This window comes from Sciurus carolinensis, chromosome 19, assembly GCF_902686445.1.
Source record: "Sciurus carolinensis chromosome 19, mSciCar1.2, whole genome shotgun sequence".
NCBI lineage: Eukaryota > Metazoa > Chordata > Mammalia > Rodentia > Sciuridae > Sciurus > Sciurus carolinensis.
In genome coordinates, this window is record NC_062231.1 from 26,295,753 (window position 1) to 26,315,840 (window position 20,088).

At 37.4% G+C, this 20,088-nt stretch overlaps 1 protein-coding gene and 1 non-coding gene across 3 annotated transcripts in view; one reads left to right on the forward strand and one right to left on the reverse strand.

Moving 5' to 3' along the window:
* Nucleotides 1-2,060: 2,060 nt before the first annotated feature.
* The window catches only part of Ppp4r2 (protein phosphatase 4 regulatory subunit 2), a 46,058-nt gene continuing 28,030 nt past the window's right edge, over nt 2,061-20,088 (reverse strand). The window contains exons 3-9 of one of the 2 annotated variants that reach the window (XM_047534735.1): nt 19,720-19,890; nt 10,565-10,658; nt 8,893-8,930; nt 7,771-7,845; nt 7,416-7,559; nt 6,206-6,495; nt 2,061-5,955 (exon numbers count right to left, since the gene is read on the reverse strand). In XM_047534735.1, coding sequence (XP_047390691.1) covers nt 5,636-5,955; nt 6,206-6,495; nt 7,416-7,559; nt 7,771-7,845; nt 8,893-8,930; nt 10,565-10,658; nt 19,720-19,890 — 1,132 coding nt within the window. In that variant the 3' untranslated portion in view covers nt 2,061-5,635. The remainder of the gene's footprint in view (nt 5,956-6,205; nt 6,496-7,415; nt 7,560-7,770; nt 7,846-8,892; nt 8,931-10,564; nt 10,659-19,719; nt 19,891-20,088) is intronic. The other variant, XM_047534736.1, reaches the window with a different exon arrangement.
* Trnag-ccc (transfer RNA glycine (anticodon CCC)) lies at nt 12,494-12,570 on the forward strand. The gene has a single exon. It is a non-coding gene; the product is annotated as a tRNA-Gly (tRNA).

A 20,088-nucleotide genomic window follows, 5' to 3' on the forward strand; every position in this document is an offset into this window, starting at 1 on the left:
ACATGAAAACACTGGGATCTGATCTCTATCTTCTGTATCTGGAATATACTTCAAACGTTCAATATTGAAATATCAAGTATCATGACCAAAAGGCATTGAGGATTCAACTGCATTCTAAATCAACAAATACTGACATGCGCTGGGTGGTTTGTGTCGAATCCCTGGTTCTAGCGTGACATACCTGATGAGCTGCTAGACCGCGACAGGTACACCCAGAGTCCTCGCCTGCACTGTCCCAACAGGAAGAGGTGGGTTTTGCACAACTCCGAGTGGAAACTCATTTTTCCAACAGAATTGTTACTATTGCTTCTTAATTGCTGTAATACACTCACATTAAGGACTGAACAATTTCATTTATAATGACCTGGGAGTCAGCCACATTGTTAAGCATTTATGAGCAATTGTACCCTGAATTCCAACCAAGTTAACTTAACTTTAGACACCAACTCAGACTGAAGGCAGGATTGCCTAATGCACAGGGAAACTGTTAAGTCACCATTAAATAAACTCACCCTTCCCAACTGTAGAACTGCATGCAATGCAACCAACAGTAGTATCCAAAATGAAGACAATCCTAGCCACATATACTCCTGAAGTTCTTAGCAGATATAAGCAGCATTACAAACCTCAGACCACCATCCGTGGCAATTTTCTTCTTTTTTTTTGGTAGAAGGGATTGAACCTGGGGTACTAAACCACTGAGCCACATTCCAAACCCTTTTTGAGACTTGCTAAGTTGCTAAAGCTGGCTTTGAACCTGGGATCCTCCTGCCTCAGCCTCCCAAGTGTCTGGGGTTACAGGACTGTGCCACCATGCCTGGTCCACAATTTTTAAAAATTTCTTTAGTTGTAGATGGACACAATACCTTCATTTATTTTTTAATGTGGTGCTGAGGATCAAACCCAGTACCTCACACATGCTAGTCAAGTGCTCTACTGTGATCTACAATTTCTTGCTGCAAATATTATGGAACCAAGACCAAGTCCCATGACAACCTCTAAGGGTGGCCTAATGACACCACCCCCCACTTGCAAAAGCACCTATCCCCGTCACCCACAGGTGGAGATGTGCTGTGCTTTTTATAGGTCAGGGGTAGCTGGTCTTGATATTCATGGCCATCTTTGCTGGGGTGCTGACTCTTGGTACTGCACTGGCTCTAAGCAACATCGGGAGTGTGTGCCACTCACAACTCCACAACCCATGCATCAGGTCTGGGGCTGAAATCAGCACCCTCGAGATCGACATGGGACTGGTGAAACTTAGCAATCAGCCAGGGTCCTCCCAGCCTGCTTGCTCTCAACTTCCCCACTGACCAAGCATCACGCCGAGCTGTGAGATGTTGCAAAATGAGCTTATCCACAGAGTCTGCAGACTCAGAAATGGGACTACCACCATTTTTTGCAAGTTTTTAAGTTAAAAAAAAAAAATTGCAATCTTTGGGAAGGTTACAAATAGACCCAAGGGTCACACACTCTAAGCTAAAATGTGTAGCTCTAAAACTGCTACAAGGTACAGTATTACCTTCACGAGACAGCAGAGTAGCCAGAAACCTAATCACTGGTCAGTGGAAAAACCCGTCTTCCTACCACTACCCTCAAACTCACAACTTTAGCAAATAAAATTCAGCGGGGGGATGTTACAGAGATGGCACAGGAAGAAGGTGAAAGTAAAAAAATACTTACCAGCTGCCTGCCACGCAGTAACAAGCATAAAGAACCCAACTGGAAGTCGCACCCAATCCACCTCTCCACCTGACTACACTCTGACTCAAAGTGGGCGGAGCCCAGAGCCCGTACTCGTGCCCAATCAGCCAGCAGAAATTCTTAAACACATCAATTTGACCAGCTGACCAGGCTTAAAACATCAGGGAAAACCCCACAACTTTCCAGTCAACTCAGTTGCATCTCCTGACTGAACATGCTGTGATCACTTAAGAAGCAGGACTGTGATAGCTACACATTAAGCTTCTCTTGAGATCAGAAAATGCTGTTGATACTCAGCTATCTTAGGTGGGTCGGGGCGGGTGAACCAGTAAATAAAGTCATTCCACACAGGAAGGTATTCTTCTAATTTATATTTTATTGCATTATGAAAATAATACATTTATTTGGCAAAGTTATCTAGGCTCCAAGTTGAAATAAAATTCTGAAGTGTACTGATTATTTCTTAAATGTGAAAGATGTAGTCTAACCAATACATACTAGCATCCTTATGAGGCCAATAACCCAGTAAACCTAATTTTAATAATTCCATATGAAATTACAAGGTGTTTTTGCATTCATCCATTTTATGAGTGGCACAAATCTCTGGAGAGAACTGACCTTCGTTTTATCAAAATCAATGCATTTAAAAAACTCCCACTCAGAAGACAATCCGAAGCACCACCCCATGTTTATTTCCTTTGGTTCTGCAAGTTACATTTCATCCTTACCATGTTACATTTTTTTTCACAAATCAAACATTGCAGCAGCTTTAGATTCTGCCCAAGTACCTTTATAAGTGAACTAGTATATTACATTTACATTATTTGAAAAGTTGCTGATTTTACAAATGCATAAATACATGCCTATCTACACCAGCAAAATAAAATACTCTGAACCTCAATGCTTAACAGGCCATGCCGTCCTGCCCGACTTTGGGGGACCTTTCCACGTCAAGTGCTTCATACTCCCTGACGGGCAACTCCATCGATCAGGCTACACTCCTGAAAGGTGTAGATGTGGAATATATACTAAGTGGTTTAAATCCATCTAATAATCAACATTTAAAATATAACATTTTCACTAATTATTTCTGTTCTGCTATATTTCTGGAACTGAAAACATATTTTTCAAAAATGTACAAGTTTTGTTTTCACTTTTTAAAAGGGAAGAGTGATAAAAACATACTATATTTATATTCTCTTTCCTCATTAGCATCTCCAAATTTTTTCGTTGGGTTCAGAGACTAGAGCAACAGGTAAACAATCTGTTCAAGGTCAAAAAATAAAATACCTTTAATCACTCAAGCCTTGCTTTTCCATTTCAACCTTTGGATAGCACTTTGCTCCATGTGTTAAGGAAATGGGCTGAAAATCGCCTTTTAAACAACGCACCAGTCGGCTAGCTGCTGTGGGGTCTGGCGTTCCCTGGTGCAGGGATCAGATGTGCACCTGCACGTTTGTGGAGATTTACTTCCCCGGGGCCACCAGTATCTAAAGCCAGCTCAACTAGACTCCCAGTCCCACGAGAGAAGTATTCCACCTACCCTAAAGAAGATACTCCATCAGCATTCCACAATTATCTGTATAAACAGCAACAAGTTTGATCTATGATCGACATATGAACATCTAATAAATATTAAAACGATTAAACTATAGATTAAAATGTAGATCTCTCATAGAGTTAAGTGATGTCATTTTGGTACATTCACCATTATTGTACTTTATTTAATAAAGAAATACATTTGCCCTTGCAAAAATAGCAATTGCAAGTTTACAAATTAAACCACAGACCTCAAAGTCATGACACTGAATCTTCAACTTATAACCAACAAAACTAAGTAGATTTGTTTACAAGTGGTCCATGGCACTACAATTAAAACAAAACATATCAAAAGGTCACAGGAGATTAAAGAATAGGTTTATTGACAATAATTTCATAAATATTCTAAAGAAAATTCCTAAATTTCTAAACTTAAAATGTTTAAAATCTGTTCTCATTGGCAAAATATCCCTCAACAAAATAAACAGGTCACTACAAATGAAAGTCACATTTAAATTGCTTCATTTTAACATCGTCGCAAAAAATTTTTTAAATTTACAATGTTTGATTACCCCCTCTTGTTACAGTAAATCAATATTCGGTCTTTATTTTTAAAGTATTAGACATATTCATAAATATATCATCGAGCTGCTTGTGAACCTGTCAAGTCAGTCAGTAGTATATACCCTAAAAACATACACAGCGTCAAATCATTTGGGTATTTTTTTTTTAAGTCATAGCAATTTAAGTAGTCAAAATGCAAAACTTGTGGTTTCCCTCCAAATCACCCAAAGCATATGATACAGTGTCAGAAACTGTTTGCATGTTTTTATAAGTTCATCTGTGTACTTCAGGTATCTGAAACTAAAAAAAGGGATTCTTTTGTATTTTGATAAAAATGTACTCGAGTATTTCATAACATGAATATTTATTGCTTCATATGAATACTGTATTGAAAGCCCAAGCATTCGGTTTACACACAGAAATTATACAATTATATACCGCTTCACAAAGGCAGTGAACACATTACACTCTACAAAATCTACTTTACAGAAATTTAAAAATTCTAAATATCAAAAGGTACAGCTGAAGAAACAGGTATAAATTTGGCAGCCAGTAATTTTGACAGGGAAGTTGCAGCTTGCATGACTTTAAATATGTGAATTTGAAAATATTGAGTTGAGAGTAATCATTGTGCTTTGTGTTGATCTGAAAAATATAACACTGGCTGTCGAAGAAGCATGTTCAAAAATATTTAATTCACTTCAAAATGTCATACAAATTATGGTGGTTTCTATGCACCCCCTAAAGCTTCAGTCATTTTAGCTCAGGTACATTACTAAAGTAATATATTAATTCTTCCAGTACAGTGGTGTTTTATACCATTGACAATTGCATACTCTAGAATAATTTAGAAAGAAATGTGTAATATTCACAATGTCAGAAAAGCAAGCAAGAGGTTACGGAACCTGCCTGGTTCTTCTGAGATGGTCTCATGTCAGCTTCGTAAGCATTCGCTCAAGAAAACAGTAAGCTGATGTGTGAACACAATTTCCAAGATAAAGCACATTTTCTCATAAATAATGAAGTCTTTTTATCAGGCACCTCTGAAGTATACAAAAGAATTTTAGTTTGAACAGATGTCTTGGAATGTGTTTAACCTGGTATTACAACAGACTTAAGATTTCCAGGGTTTCACAGGGCCAGATTTTATGTGAATTACTCAGAAGAGAAAGAAAATGTCTCGTGAAAGAGGTGAACTCAATCATCACCAATAGAAAATTATCCACTGTATTCATCTCTTATAGAAACAGAAAAATATAACATTTCCCCCCTTAGAATAATATATATATATATATATATGTATGTATATATGACTTAAAGTTCCATTGTACATAGTCAACCGATAAAACCTGGAAACCAGCATGAAACCCTATAATTCACATGTGAAAATGTTGACACTATGACCAAAATGTGAAAACCGCTATAGCTGTCAGAAAGAGATAAGACGTAAAGCTTTCTTGCAGATGTATAAACTAAAGGTGATAATCTTGAAAGGTTCTCAAAATTATAATTATTATGTTCCAGTTTAAAAACTTTAATTCTAAATTAAAAAAACAAAAAAATCTATACACAAACCACTGATTTGACCAGACGCCAAAAAAAAAAAAAAAAAAAAGCAGTAAGCAGAACCCAGAGGAGCTGCTATTCACAGTTCTTACACGTAGAACTTTCAGGATTCACACTTAAAGCACTTCTTAAAGTACTTCACTTTAACAACCTGCTTCTCTTTCTCTTGTAAAACTAAAGGTCCACTTTATTACACAAAAGTTTTATACAGTGTAAAGCCAGAACTGCATGTAAAATACTGCGTCTAAATGCTTTTAAGTAGTCAGTCTTGCTCCATTGGTTCATCTGGGACTTCCGTGGCGTCGTCATCATTTTCCATGGATGATTCCGAGAGAATCTCTCCAGTCTTACTGGAAGTGGATCCCACCGATTCTGCCGTCTGATGGCAGTCAGAACCACTACTTACAGGGTCCATGTTTTCGCTACCTTCAGAATGTAGATCTTTCTCAGCTCGAGACAGATCGGACTCCTCCATCTGATTACTTTCCTCAGAAGTCTCTTCATTCACAGTTAAGGCATCATCAGATTCTTTTTCTTGATTTTTTCTTTCTGGGATCATTTCTCTTGATGTCATAAAAGACTCTAAAAATAAGCAAACGTAGTTGTAGTTAAATTTTATTTTCCAGTTATGTTTCATGTTTCATGAATTCTGATATTCTACAGTTCAAATCATATCCCCTGAAACTCAGCAGCAACTACACAGGTGGGACAAAAGCCCAACATCAGCATCATAAGGAGTTCCATTATGTTAAATTCCTTCACGGAAAGGCAAGGAAGTACAAGAATGTGAGGATCTCCTTACTCCACCCTTCCACAGATGGTCTCTAAATACCTTCTTCTTCCTCCTCATCCTCTTCCTCCTCCTCTTCTGTGCAGTGCTGCTGGGTACAACTATTTCCCTTGTCTTTGTCCTGAGATGACGATGGTGCTTCCGCTTCCTCCCCCATGACTGATGCGGTTTCACTGGACGTGGTCTGACTGGCCGTCTCTCTGACCTCGCCTTCTTTGTCAAACCTGAGTCTTTTGGCCTCGTGCCCTTCAGCCTCCACAGCATCTTCCTCTGAATGTTTGGTTTTTACAGGACTCACTGAAGAAACCTCTGATTCAGATGCTGGGGAGTCACTGTAAATGTTTTTATAAAGTGTCATTAATACTACTTTCCTCATTTTCTACAGTCTTTTAAACTGTATCTTAGTGCCAAAGTTATACTGTCAAATCTGTCTGAAGGAAAACACTAGAGAATAACTGCAAGGCAACCTACACTGTCCCATGAATGTTTCTCATTAGGGCCGAGTCAGCAAGTTAATGCCACTTCTCTGTGGCATTTCCCAGTAAGCGAAACAGCCTCTCTCACTGAAACTAGAGGTCTCCCGATGAACACTCCTGTCCTCTCACTTAGTCTTCTTTCCCTTAATATGACAAAGTTTGAAGTAAAATAAAAGATTGCCTTTTATAACCTATACTAAGAAACTCCTCAATTTCAACTTCTTAAGTAACTTTTGAAATAAGACACAAACTGTATCACCACTTAAGAAAGTAGGACAGACCCTATGTATGATAATCTCTCCAAATCAGCAGTTTTCAGAAGTCCTCTCTTTGTCTACCTTACTCTGTGTTAAAAAGAGTCACAGATTCTACCACCAACTACAACCCTGTTCTGCCCTCAGTGTCCACAAGGGGCTGGCCACAGGGGCCCTGACCCAATGTGGCACACACTGTCTGCACAGCCCCACACAGTCCTCCCACGAGCTCTCGACAGCTCTAGGTCACTCGCAACACTGACAATGCAGATCTATGTGAACACCTGTTCTGCTCTACTATCTAGGAACAAGAAGGGGAGAGAGTCTACACATGCTTAGTACAGACATACTGTTTATTTTCCCAAATATTCTTGATCTTCAGTTGGCTAGATCCACAAATGTGGAACCCACACGTAGGGAACGCCAACTGTACACTGATGGTAAATGGGTCCTAAAAACCATCAACAAATGTTAATGTTTTATAAAACACCCTTCTGTTTTTAACATGGAACACACACAAACCTGTGGTTTTTCTCCTCGTTATGTGGCGAGTTTGACTCTTTGCTGTCAGTGCTCTCAGGCAAACCGTTGGTTGTCAAGGGGGCTGATAAAGACACCTTTGGTCGATTCAGAGGCCTGGGTGTTCCAGGTCCATTTATATTAGACCTGTAAGATAAATCGACATCATTTCCTACTTTTGTAAAAAGCCATCCCTCCCAAAGTACATGGACACATCACGTAAGTATTTGCTTTAACAAATCCATGTAGCATATCCTATACCATCCATAAAATGTTCAACTGAAAAGTTTACCGAGCCCGCCCCGCTATTGAAGATCAGGAAAATGTATGCACTCTGGACATGAAAACTGAGTCTCACCTATCAGTGTAGCTTGGTGAATTTCCAGGGAACATAACACCATTCATTCGATTTAAACTATTGGAATTGTTTTTTCTACAAGAAAAAGAAAACACTATTATGGATGGTTCAATTCTTTAATTTTTATAAGAACTGTGGGTCTGAAAGGTTATGTAAGTTCTCACTTCCATAAATCCAGACAGACTTCTATGGGAATCGACATCAACACACACTGATGGGTGCAGGGAACCTGCTACCAGTGAAAGAGACTTGACTTTCGCACTTGTAGTCCAGATTACTGTGTATTTAAAAAAAAAAAAAAAGTCTCTCTGCCAGGAAAAATTACCTTAGGAATTTTCTTAGATTTAGGAACACAGCTGTACTTTTTTTTTTTTTTTTTTTTCAAATTTTTATTAGTTGTTGACGGCAGACCTTTATTTATTCATATGTGGAGCTGAGGACAGAACCCAGCGCCTCACACATGCTAGGCAAGTGCTAAACCACTGAGCCACAGCCCCAGGTCCCCACAGCTGCACTCTTGAGAGTTCAAAAAACCAAATTCATAGCTGTCACACAAGAAAGCAGAAACAGCTTGAGCTGAACCAACGGATCTCAGTGGGGGACCACCCTCCACCACCCCAGGTGTTAAACACTACTGGCCTCAGTGGACAAAGACCAGGGACACTTAAATCTACAGTTCCCAGGACACCCATTCATAACAAAAAATTATACGGCCCAAATCTCAGTAATGCCAAGGTTGGGGAAAGGTACCCTAAACCAAGTCTTTGCTTCACTGTGCAAATGGTGACACTAGAAACTCTTCTTCACCTGAAGAGGAAAGCCATGCAGCAGCTGCTGCAAACCTAGGAGTCACTCCCTACACCAAGGCACTGAGAAGCTCTGGGTGCCACGATGCGACATAAGATCGGCAACATGAGAATCACGGAAAACTGCCCATCTCTTTAACTCAAGTCTCTTTACTGGTAAAACACATATGTAATATTATTGGTCACAGCATACTTTGGGGACTGGGTGATAAGTTAAAATAAATAAATGTCACTGTGCTTAATTAATTTTATGAAAAAGTGCCACCTATAATAATAATAACTAAATAATATACTAAAAATAAAGAACTATACTTACTCTGAAGAAGGATAAACACAGCTAACAACCATTACGTTCTGCAATAACAAAAAGGTGTTGATTTAATGAGAGAAAAGAACAACAACATAAAGGTTAGTCATTTGTTTCTAATTTCTCAAAATCACTCTAGTGGGCTGTTTCCAATCATTCCAGTTTGCTAATAAAGGACAATAAATGGTTAAAAATGAAAACTGATAACAAAAAATTAAAACAATAACAAAAAGACCAAAAGAGAATATGGTACTAAAATGTTTACTTTTCTCTATATAACCTAGGTTCTCTGGGGCCCTGACATTATGTGCTAGACCTAAGAGTGGAATCATGTTCTTTTCTGAAGACACTAGAGTTAAGAACTTAGGCTACACGTAATGAATTTCTACAAAGAGCCAGATCCAATCCAAAGCTGCTTTTCTTTCACTGCTGTTTTTATTTATTTATTTTTGGTCCAAAGGATTGAACCCAAGGGCACCTAACCTCTGAGCTACATGTACCCCAATCCTTTTTAATTTTTTTTTTTTTTTTTTTACTTTTGAGTCAGGGTCTTGCTAAGTTGCTGAGGCTGGTCTGGAACTTGCAATCCTACTGCCTCAGCCTCCCAATCTGCTGGGATCACAGGTATGAGCCACCACACCCAGCCATCATACACCCCAAGGAAAGAGACCTGAACCTCTTCTTTTTTGGATAATATGCTTATAAGAGTAAGCGCTTTGCATTTAATACCCCTTTCACAGACCTATAATCTAAATTTTACAGAGGAGAAAACTGACAATGTGAAATAACTGGCCCAAAGTCACATAATTATGAAGTATCACAGTTTGATATGAAGGCAGGGCCCCTGGTAAGATTACTATGACATCTTGCCTCTTCATGTAGAAATCTCCCAAATGTAATTATCAAAGGTCCTTGGGTTGAAAACAAGTACTTAGGAACCCCACTGCAGTTTCCTGCCCTTTGGGAGTGTCACTCCATAGGGGAGGGGATATAAAGGTTCCACAAAACGTCAGCTCAGTAAGGCCCTCAGAACTAGTGTGAGCCCCTTTACTGGTTCTGGATTCCTGTTCCCTGGGTAAAACACACTGACTTTGAATCAGAACCTCAAAATGAACACCTATGTTTTGGGGTCACCAACAACTGAGAATGAGCAAGATGTTGGTCCCATCTTGGGTTCAGAGTCCCCCTCATTCCTCCCTCACTCTGCATTCCCAGAAGCACCTGCATGTCCATGTTTACGGGGGGCTTCCTTCCCCATTACTGATCCTCCACCCACAATCAATCCCACTGGCCTGTCTCCACTCAATACTCAATTTCAAAGCCCTCCTCCACCATGCTACAATCCCACAGCGGTAGAACCCTCTAAGCATTAAGGCTGCATCACCTGTGGAGCTTTCCAGAACAGGTTAGTATGTCAATATCTGCAATATGAATGCCAACAATAAGAAGCTACTTTCTCCAAACCTAAAAATCATCACTTCAGGTCCTCCTCTGCTCCTTCCCATAGATATTTCTCAAATATAGAACATGATTTGGGGGAAAAAAAAAATAGGGAAAAAACTCAAGGTAGACTAGAAAACCTGTTTCAAGAAAAGGTGCCTGAAACAGATCTTACCCAATGTTCTTCTCTGAAATCTATCAGGCCTCAGTTTAACATAATTCCCATAATTAAAATAAATACCTTTTCTACTCCTCTGAGAAACTTGTCTGTTCCTGTATAGTTTCTCCTCGGATCTGTTAGCAATTCACATAGTCGCTGAATAGTAAAAGGGATACTGCAAAAGAATATAATTTTATAGATTGAGGTTATCAGATACCAGGAAAACAAGGAACATCACTTATTTTGGTAGCTAAAGCTTCGAGTGGCTCATGTTAAGCTACAAAGGGAAGTGATTTACAAGTAAACAACAAGCACACCTGCTCAGTGCTTTAAGAAGCAATAAAAGGAACATCTAACACCAGCAGAGTGCTTCAAAACTGCTCAGAAAAATTCTAATGTAATACTTCAATCTTGATAATTCAACTTTAAGGTGAGAGTGAACACAAAATCAAATTACAATTTATTTACATACAGAAACTCCTCATTCTTCTGCACATGGTCTTTGAACACAACTATAAATGATTTTATTACTTGATAAAATAAAACATCATGCCAATGAAAAAGTATTTTAAATACAGTTCTGTTCAATGTTACAATTTTATATAAACCTACATGTTTAATCAAACAATATACACAAACTTAGTATTTTGGTAAGAATCCCACTGTTAACCACTAAATGCTTTTAGCACAATTTTCACTTGATCACAGCAAATACAAAACGGACCTAACATGGAGCAAGAATCATTTTATAACTATTAAGTCTGAGCTCATATTAACTACTAGCATTCATCAGAATTACAGTTAAACAGCAAAATGGTAAGGACTAGAAATGACGACTGTAGCTACCAAGGACAAGCACATCTCTGGACTTCAGTATGGGACATAGATAACTATTTATTCTTCTTAGGAAGAAAATCACAAAGCCTCCAGGGCATAATGGACACTCACAACGCCATTTACTTCCCATGGGCAGCTTGGCCCAGGGTTTCCCCGCGAGGTGAAGAGTTTGTGAGTAGTAACCGTAGGGCTCAAATCCAGCGGCCCTCATTTCCAATCCTGTCTTTTTCACTGCCCCACATATACTTCAGGAAAAAAAACAAAAAAAAACAAAAAACACTTTATTTCCTAACTGGATAAACTACACTTGGTTCTCATAGTCTTAGCATCATTATTCTCATGTTTTTTACATATTTGATGTATAATAAATTTTGAAAATTAAATGTTATTACATGAAAACAAATGTTTTAGTTATCTGGTTTGATTAAGACCAAGAACAGTCTTTTTACTCAATCAGCATTCAAACCTGAAAGCGAGAAAACTTTGTTCTGCACCAAAAGAAAGGGTACAAAGTAAAAGATGAACTATTTTCCTGATACCACAAATATCCAGAAGCAACTAGAAATAGAGAACTTTAAAGTTCATTGTGACTGGTACAGAAAATTCCTGTGAGTTTCTGACAATATTCTGAACTCTTTTGCAGATCTACTCAGAGTGAAGTACATTGTCAAGATAAAGAATCTTTCAAACATCAGTTTCTCAAGTGTCTGTTCCTTCTTGTATCTGACTGGACGTTTGTTTAAGGATAGGACCTCGCTGTGTACATTAGTATGCTCAATACACAATTTATCTGAATACACGCACATACACGAAAGGCCGTATCAGAATTCCCAAATATTGGAGGTGTCCCCAGTTTGCTGGCCCCTCTTCCCTATCATTCTTCTTAAAACCTTAAATACATGTAACACCACACCTAGGCTACTCCCATTCTGTAAGGTAACACGATAATGAAGAGGGTTTATATATTAATTGAAATATGAATAACAGCCCCAAACGTTCAGGTATTCAAACAGTACTTAACTGATAAGATAATTTAATGTTGGTCAACTAAAATTCTTTCCCATACCATATTCCTATTCTTTCCTGAAGTATTTTCTTGTAAATAAAAATTAGCTGTAACATTTGAATCCTTTTAAACCTCCTGTTATAAAAAAAATTTACTCTTTGGGGGCTGGGGATATAGCTCAGTTGGTAGAGTGCTTGCCTCCCATGCACAAGGCCCTGGGTTCAATCCCCAGCTCCCACCCCCACAAAAAAAAAAAAAAAAAAAAAAAAAAAACTATTTGGGTAAATTTTCTCGAGGAATGCATGTAAAGCTGGGTCAATCACGGCTACTGGATGTACAGGAGATTAACAACACTGCTTTCAGGGAAGTCGTGTTTGAATGCCGTGCTGGCAACAGCAGCCTGGTGAAGTGGGCTAGCACTTCTTCGCCAAGTTTCCAACAGATGGCGCTGACATACCAAGTGTCACCCTCCTCACATGGACAGGCTGGGCACAAACAAGCCATTTCTTGTAAATATTCCACCCTTTGGAATATTAAAATAATAGTGCACTAAAAAGTCTCTATACATACAGTTTGTGTTTTCTAATCTAGCCTATAAACATACTATGGCAGAACAAACGTAAATAATCAGAGTGACAAGGATAACTGCCAATAAAGTTTGTACACATTGCTATGGAATGGACTCCATGCCAGGAGAGCAAGCACAAACCTGGGAACAGTTAATCCAAGGCAGGCCATTCGAAGAGATGTAAGAACACACCAGAGAAGCAATCCAAACACATTCGCTATGGCCATGTGAAAGGTGCATTTCCTCTGGTTGGCAGTAGAGGGCACACAAATGTTTATTCTAATTCATGAAGATGCTAAGGCTTCCCCAAATAAAAAAACCACTAGCTAAAAGTAAGACACATGAGTTCAGAAAAATAAAGAGCAAAAACTGGGGTGGGCGTTGTCTGAAAACATTCATGCCACTCATTCTTAATTAAAGTATGAAGCCTAAAATTGGGGAGGATGGGCAAAGGATGTTCACTAGTGAGGGTGTAAAGTAAAATAAGGCTTCTAGGAAAAATACATTGGGTTATTTACAACGAAATTGACTTAATTTATTCTGCAATGATATGTTGGCTTATCTGCCCATATGAAGTGAAAAACTGGGTATACATGAATCTGAAGAACCTGGCGAAGCTAGCATTTCAACTGTGTATATACACACACACACACATATATATATATGTATATATGTATTAATATATATGTGTGTGTGTGTGTGTGTGTGTGTACAAAAGTCAATAAAACATTTTATTTAAAAAAGATTTAGCCATTAAGTAAAGGATCCAAAAAGAAGCAGGTTCTCAAATGGCATTACTCAAAAATGCTACAGGGAAACTGTTGAGCAGTTCACTTTCCATGTACAAAGTATAAAGCAGGTGTTAAAACAAAAACCTGGCCAGCCAACCAGGAGACCGTTTTAGTCAGTTTTTTTGCTGCTGTGACTAAAGGATCTCACCAGCACAACTGTAGCAGAGAACAAGTTTATTTGCAGGCTCACAGTTTCAGGGTCTTAGTCCACAGAAGGCCGGCTCCATTTCTCAAGTTCGAGGTGAGGCTGACCATCATGGTGGAAGAATATGGCAGGGGAAACAGCTCACACTGCCATCAGGAAGCAGAGAGAGAAAGAGATTCCACTCTCCAGACACAAAATACATAAATCCCATAGCCATGCCCCAATGAACTACTGCCCCCGGTTACCAGTGAGTTAATCCCACCAGGGACTAGTACACCAATCATTTCTCCTCTGAACCTTCTTGCATGTCTTATGTGTGAGCTTTTGGTGGGGCACCTCACATCCAAATCGTAAAAGGACCTCACTCAAGCTGAATTTGCTTCCAAGGGCTCGTGTTCTTGTCTGGGAAACAGGGACTCTACGTGCTCTCATGTAAGGATCATGAGGCCTAAGTATGATGTGATTTATGTAAGTCATTTAACAATACCTAAAATATTTGAGCAAGTGTAGAGTAAATCTTGGTCCTATCATAACCCTGATCCCATCCACATCTAATGAAGACTGCAGGAAGGCACAAATGCTCCAAAGACCAACTGGGGAAGAATAAAGTCAAAGGGAGAACTGTTTTATAATCTCAAGAAAATCAACTAACCATTACTAAGGACCATGCTTTTTTACTAGTTAAATATCTTCATTTGATTTGCTGTCCCCATTTATTTAATAAACACACAAAACTAAAAACTTTGGAAATGCTCATTCCACAAAGCTGTGGAATATCAGAGAACCGTACCTCAGCAGAAGTAGCAACTCAGTGCTGTTTTTCAAAAAGAGAAATTCTAGGGATGTGACTCTGTGGCAGAGTGCCTGTCTAGTAAGGGCAAAGCTCTTCGGCTTGATGCCCTAGCACTACAAAACAAAACATGTAACAAAGACCCCCCAAAAGAGAAATTTTAATAAAGCTGAATACCCTGAAACATATCATCCCTGGTCAAATTTTAACCTGAGAATATAATCTGACCAAATTTATCTTAACCTGTTTAAATGTTTTCATCACTCAGTTGTAAAAATATGCCAAAATATTCTGATTATACATCAAGGAATTCAATTGGAACAAAGACACACAGAAAGACAAATGCACATTTCATTCAGTTGTAAGATAAAAATCAACACTTTTGCACAACTTTCCTCACAAAAAAACATAAAAGGAACATAAAATATAACAGATTTTATTTTCTAACTAGTCTGACTTTAGAACTAAACTATTCAAGTGGAAACTCAAATATTTCTTTATCAAAAGCGTAATAGGTTCACAGTGGTGTTTATTCTTAAGGCACAAAAGTCAGAACACCTTGGAACCCTTTGATGCTCTCTACACTGGACGTAATATGCTCTTTCTGTACCAACACTTTAACATTTACACGAACACACACACATACTTATTAATATACATGCATTTCATAACTCAAAACAAATGTGAAGAATTCTGAGACTTACTGAAAATGTCATCATGAAATGAAAAGTGTAAAGATTTAAGAAAATGAAGGATGGGACTTTTTCAACAATGGCAAGCAATTCCAATGTTGCAAATACGCTGCATCATTCCAAGCCCCCAAACTAATCTACGGTACTTGTCCAAGATTTTAAGCAAGTGAATCATCTCTTTAAGAGTGCCTGCAGGGCTGAGGAGATAGCTCAGTTGGTAGAGTGCTTGCCTTGCAAGCACAAGGCCTTGGATTCGATCCCCAGCACCACAAAAAAAAAAAAAAAAAAAAAAAAAAAGAGTGCCTGCAGTAGTCTAAATTGTTACTTTATTTGGATTAAATTTAAATAAAGGAAACGTTAACTAGTTTTCTGCTAGTTCCTGCTTTTCAATTTTAAGAATTTTATTAGATGGGCTGGGGCTGTAGTTGAGTGGTACAGCGATTAGTCAGCATGCACAGATCCTAAGTTCAGTCCTGGCCCTTCAAAAAAGTAAGAGAGTATCACATCAAACTGTATTATTACGGGACAAGGCAAGGTGGGCAAACAGAATGAGGAGGGACAGATGCTAGATAATGCCAATTCTTAAACAATTTTACAAGAAATAAACAGATCGAAGGAGTCAGATAGCAAAGGAATGCAAGACTGAGGAACCATTCCCTCAGTCTCTGAGAAAACCAGAGCTGACTCTAAGGCAAACAATACAAAATCAAAAAAGGGTATGTTTTAAATCTATAGATCATAGAGTAGGAAAATCTCATGTGTTCTTTTTAAATAAAGGATAAAATGGCACCCTCTCAGGCGCAGAAACTTTCAAGACATTCAGGTGTGCACAGATGTAAAACAATCCGGAAAATTTTCAGTGCCAAGTCAACTGGCTAATTATGAACATTAAAATAACTAGAAAAGAAATCTGAAGTCAAATGGACAACAATGCTCAGCAACAAGCAGTGCTTGTAACCCGCTACACCTGCCTCGTAGATCCCAGAGGGATGTTAGGCATCACGTGGCAGGTACTTTCCCAGACCCTTTCGTAAACACACAGCAACACTATTTTTGTTTGCCACGCAGGTGAAACATTTTAGAAAGAGCAGTGTCAACAGGAACAGAATTTAAGAGATTAACTCACACTCATCACTCTCTATTCGGAGTAACTCTAAGGACATTAAATGCTTTAACCATCAGGCCTGCGAGTTATTTTCTATACACTTCAAAACCCCTTTCTGAACCTACAGGAATGAACCATTAGCTACTAGCAGTTAGTTCCAAAGTTATACTCGCAGTGTCTGAGATAGGAAGATGATTTTCACAAGTTGCCTTGGTCTGAGTCAACACATGCATTTTTTCCTCCTCATTATTCCAAGGGCAGGGCATGAAGTGGCAATAAAGATCTTTTAATTGACCATTCCAGGAAAAATTTTCACTTTGCTTATTTTAATTTTTTGATGTTTCTCACTTAAAATTTTAACTAACCTCAGTTCTGTAGAGCAACTATAATCTATCTTCTATAAAACTTCAAAGTTCAAAAGTAATTTTAAAAGGACAAGACAATGACTTCAAAATTAAAAGAACTTAAGCATCCATCTATGTAATTCTTCGATGTTCTATCAAACCAAATACAAACAGAAACTTTCCTTCCTTCATACACCTGTCTGTTGTACCCACTCTTCCAGGTCTTGTCTGGAAGACTCAGCCCCATCCCCCAGGAACCTACAGCTCAGTACACCAGCAAACAGGTGAATGGAAAACTCCCAGTCACAGAGGAAAGAATTATATCTGAAAATGCACTAAATAATTTTGGAAAATGGATAAGCTTTTTGTGGTCAAATACTATGAAGAATTTAATATAGTGCCTTTACAAATTAAAGGCAAAAACAACAAAAAACTTAAAAATAAGAATCAGCAAAAGAAAAAGAAAAAATGGATTATGAAAGAGCAATTCATAAGAGCTACCAGCACATAAACATACTCAGAAAAATAATTAAGAATTACAACATTTGCATTTAATACTCATGGAAGCATAAATGAACACACTGAGGTAGATTTTAGAGTACTGATAAATTTAATTGAGTATATGATCTTACCTAGCAATTACAATATGAATCACAAATACCAACAATCATACATATATTCAGTATATGACATTCATCAACAAAAGACATTTATAAGAATGCTCAGCCAGGCGTGGTGGCACACACCTGCAATCCCAGTCGCTCGGGAGGCTGAAGTAGGAGGAATGAAGTTCAAAGCCAGCCTCAGCAAGGGCAAGGCACTAAGCAACTCAGTGAGACCCTGTTTCTAAATACAAAATAGGGCTGGGGATGTGGCTCAGAGGTTGAGTGCTCCTGAGTTCAATGCCTGGTACCAAACAACAACAAAATAAGAATGTTCACCGTAGGCACTGCTCATTACAGCCAAAAAATAAGTGCCCACCACCAAAAGGCACAGGGATGAATAAATTATAACCTGTTTATATAAGGGACAACAATGCAGTCCCTTCAAGAGAGTACACAAAAGTTTTACTGATTATAAAGAAGATAGTAAAACAACTAGCAAGTGACATGATTTTATTACATTCTTTTCTTTGGGTACCTACTTCTACAACACTGGATATCTATTTAAAAAGTATGAACATATACCACTTCTGTAATTTGAAAGTTAACCTATTACAAATGTGGCAGAGGTGTACTACAAAGGACACCCTCAAACTAGTTAAAAAAGAACCAAATATTTCCTAAGTATTTTTTAAAAATTAATTTATAAGTATATTCAAAACATGAAATTGGAAAGATTACAGACATGTTTTAACATAATACAAAGAAAATATAAAGTGAGAGTTCTTAATCTGTCACTGATTAAGACTTATTTCTACTTGATTAGGGTAAATGAGTCATAAACTCTATTCTGAAAAATAGAATTTAAAAAATTTAGGTTCAAAATACTCAAAAGATGAAAAAAGTTTTAAAAGCAATTATGTTTAAGTATGCTTAGGCATTTAATGACTGTTCAAATCATTTTCTGAAGTAGATGAATTGCTTTGCTTTACAACTAAGAAACTATAAATATTTAGATTATCGAATAATCCTACTACTGCATCTCGTCCAACTTCACTTCAAAGTCTTAAAAATGACATTTGTTATTACCAATTCAGAACTGCAAGTAAATGAGCTTGGTATTCATGAAGCTGTGGTGTAATGTGACTTGCTTCACCTTAACTCTTATTTAGTGGTAGCCACAATTTATTCAAAGAAAAGTCACTATAAGGTCTAAGTACTTTGTATTTACAAATACCTCAAAAATATTCTTATTTTGAACACATTCACAGTTCAATAATAAACCTCATGCAACATGTCTAATACACAGGATATGGCTTCTTCTGGATATGTATTTTTAAGAAAAAGTTTTAACTCGAACTGGTAAGGAAACATAGACATAGTTACATAATTTCAACAGGACAACAGGGTGCTCAGTCAAGCACTAAGGCAAAGCTAGATGATGAACCTCAAAGACAAAGCTATGCATGACACCTCCTAGCCCCAAAGCCAATGCATAAGCATCAGACATTTAAAGCAAAATTCCTGAGCTTTAAAAAGAAGTTACATGACATTTAACAAAAATTATACTTTACTTCAAAAATTTCATGTAAATCAAGCCATTTTTACCTAAAAATACAATCAAAACCCTTCAAATAAAACCTACCTCCAAATGATTTACTTGTTAGCGTAAATACAATTCATTACATTTAATATTAGCATTCCACTCCACACTGTTCACATTAGACAAAATACAGCACAATTCAAATTCACAAGACACTTCCTGCTTTTCAATAAACCTAAAAATATGAAGTTCTAAAAGGAAAGAATTTAAAATCACAATATGAGACACAGCATTATTTTTAAAAAGACCACCTTTATTTTATTGCAGTGTGCCTTTTTAGTGTTTTTAATGTTTTACAAAAGACTAAAAGTAGTTACTTGCTGTTAGGGAGAAAGGGACTCAAAAATTACTAAAAAAAATTGTTAAGTAGAATACTTTTATAAATTGCTATTTTTCATTTTAAAAGATATGTGGCTTCTCTTAATGATACCAAAGTCCTGTACTATATATAGACTTTTAATCCCAAATGCACCACAGTAAAGAAAAAACATGAAAATATTTCCTGATAAATTAATGTTTCCATTGCTATACCTATTTAACTGATATTCATAAAAAAATGGTTAAAAAAGATTTTAAGGCTATAAACATTTTCAATATTTGTAAGCTAAAAATCCCTAACTACTACCGTTTGTTAGAGACACAGAATTCATTCTTATAATCAATTATCAAATGATGACTTATCAAAACTAGAAGAAAAAAAAAATCTATGTTCTGCTAAAAACGAAACCTTTAAAAGTAGTATTAAGTGCATACCCATTAAATCCAGTGACAATTTTCAGAATTCTTTCCTTCATTTCATCAAAGGGAATATATTCCACATTAGGATTGGGAGGACCTCTTGGTTCAGGAGCTGAAGTTCTGAAATCATCCATCACTTTCTCCAGTTTAAAAATAAAATAGCCTTTAAATTGAGACCATTGAATCCTATAAGCAAAATAGGAAACAAAATATATAATACCATGTAACTTCAAAATTCTTGGAATACAAAGCACAAACCCAGAATACACTAACACTAAACTAATTAAATTAAAATGTAAATATTACCAAGAATGTCTGCTCAAAAGCATCAGCATGATCAACATGCTCACGAGCTCCAATTCTATAAAGCCCCCAACTCCTCTG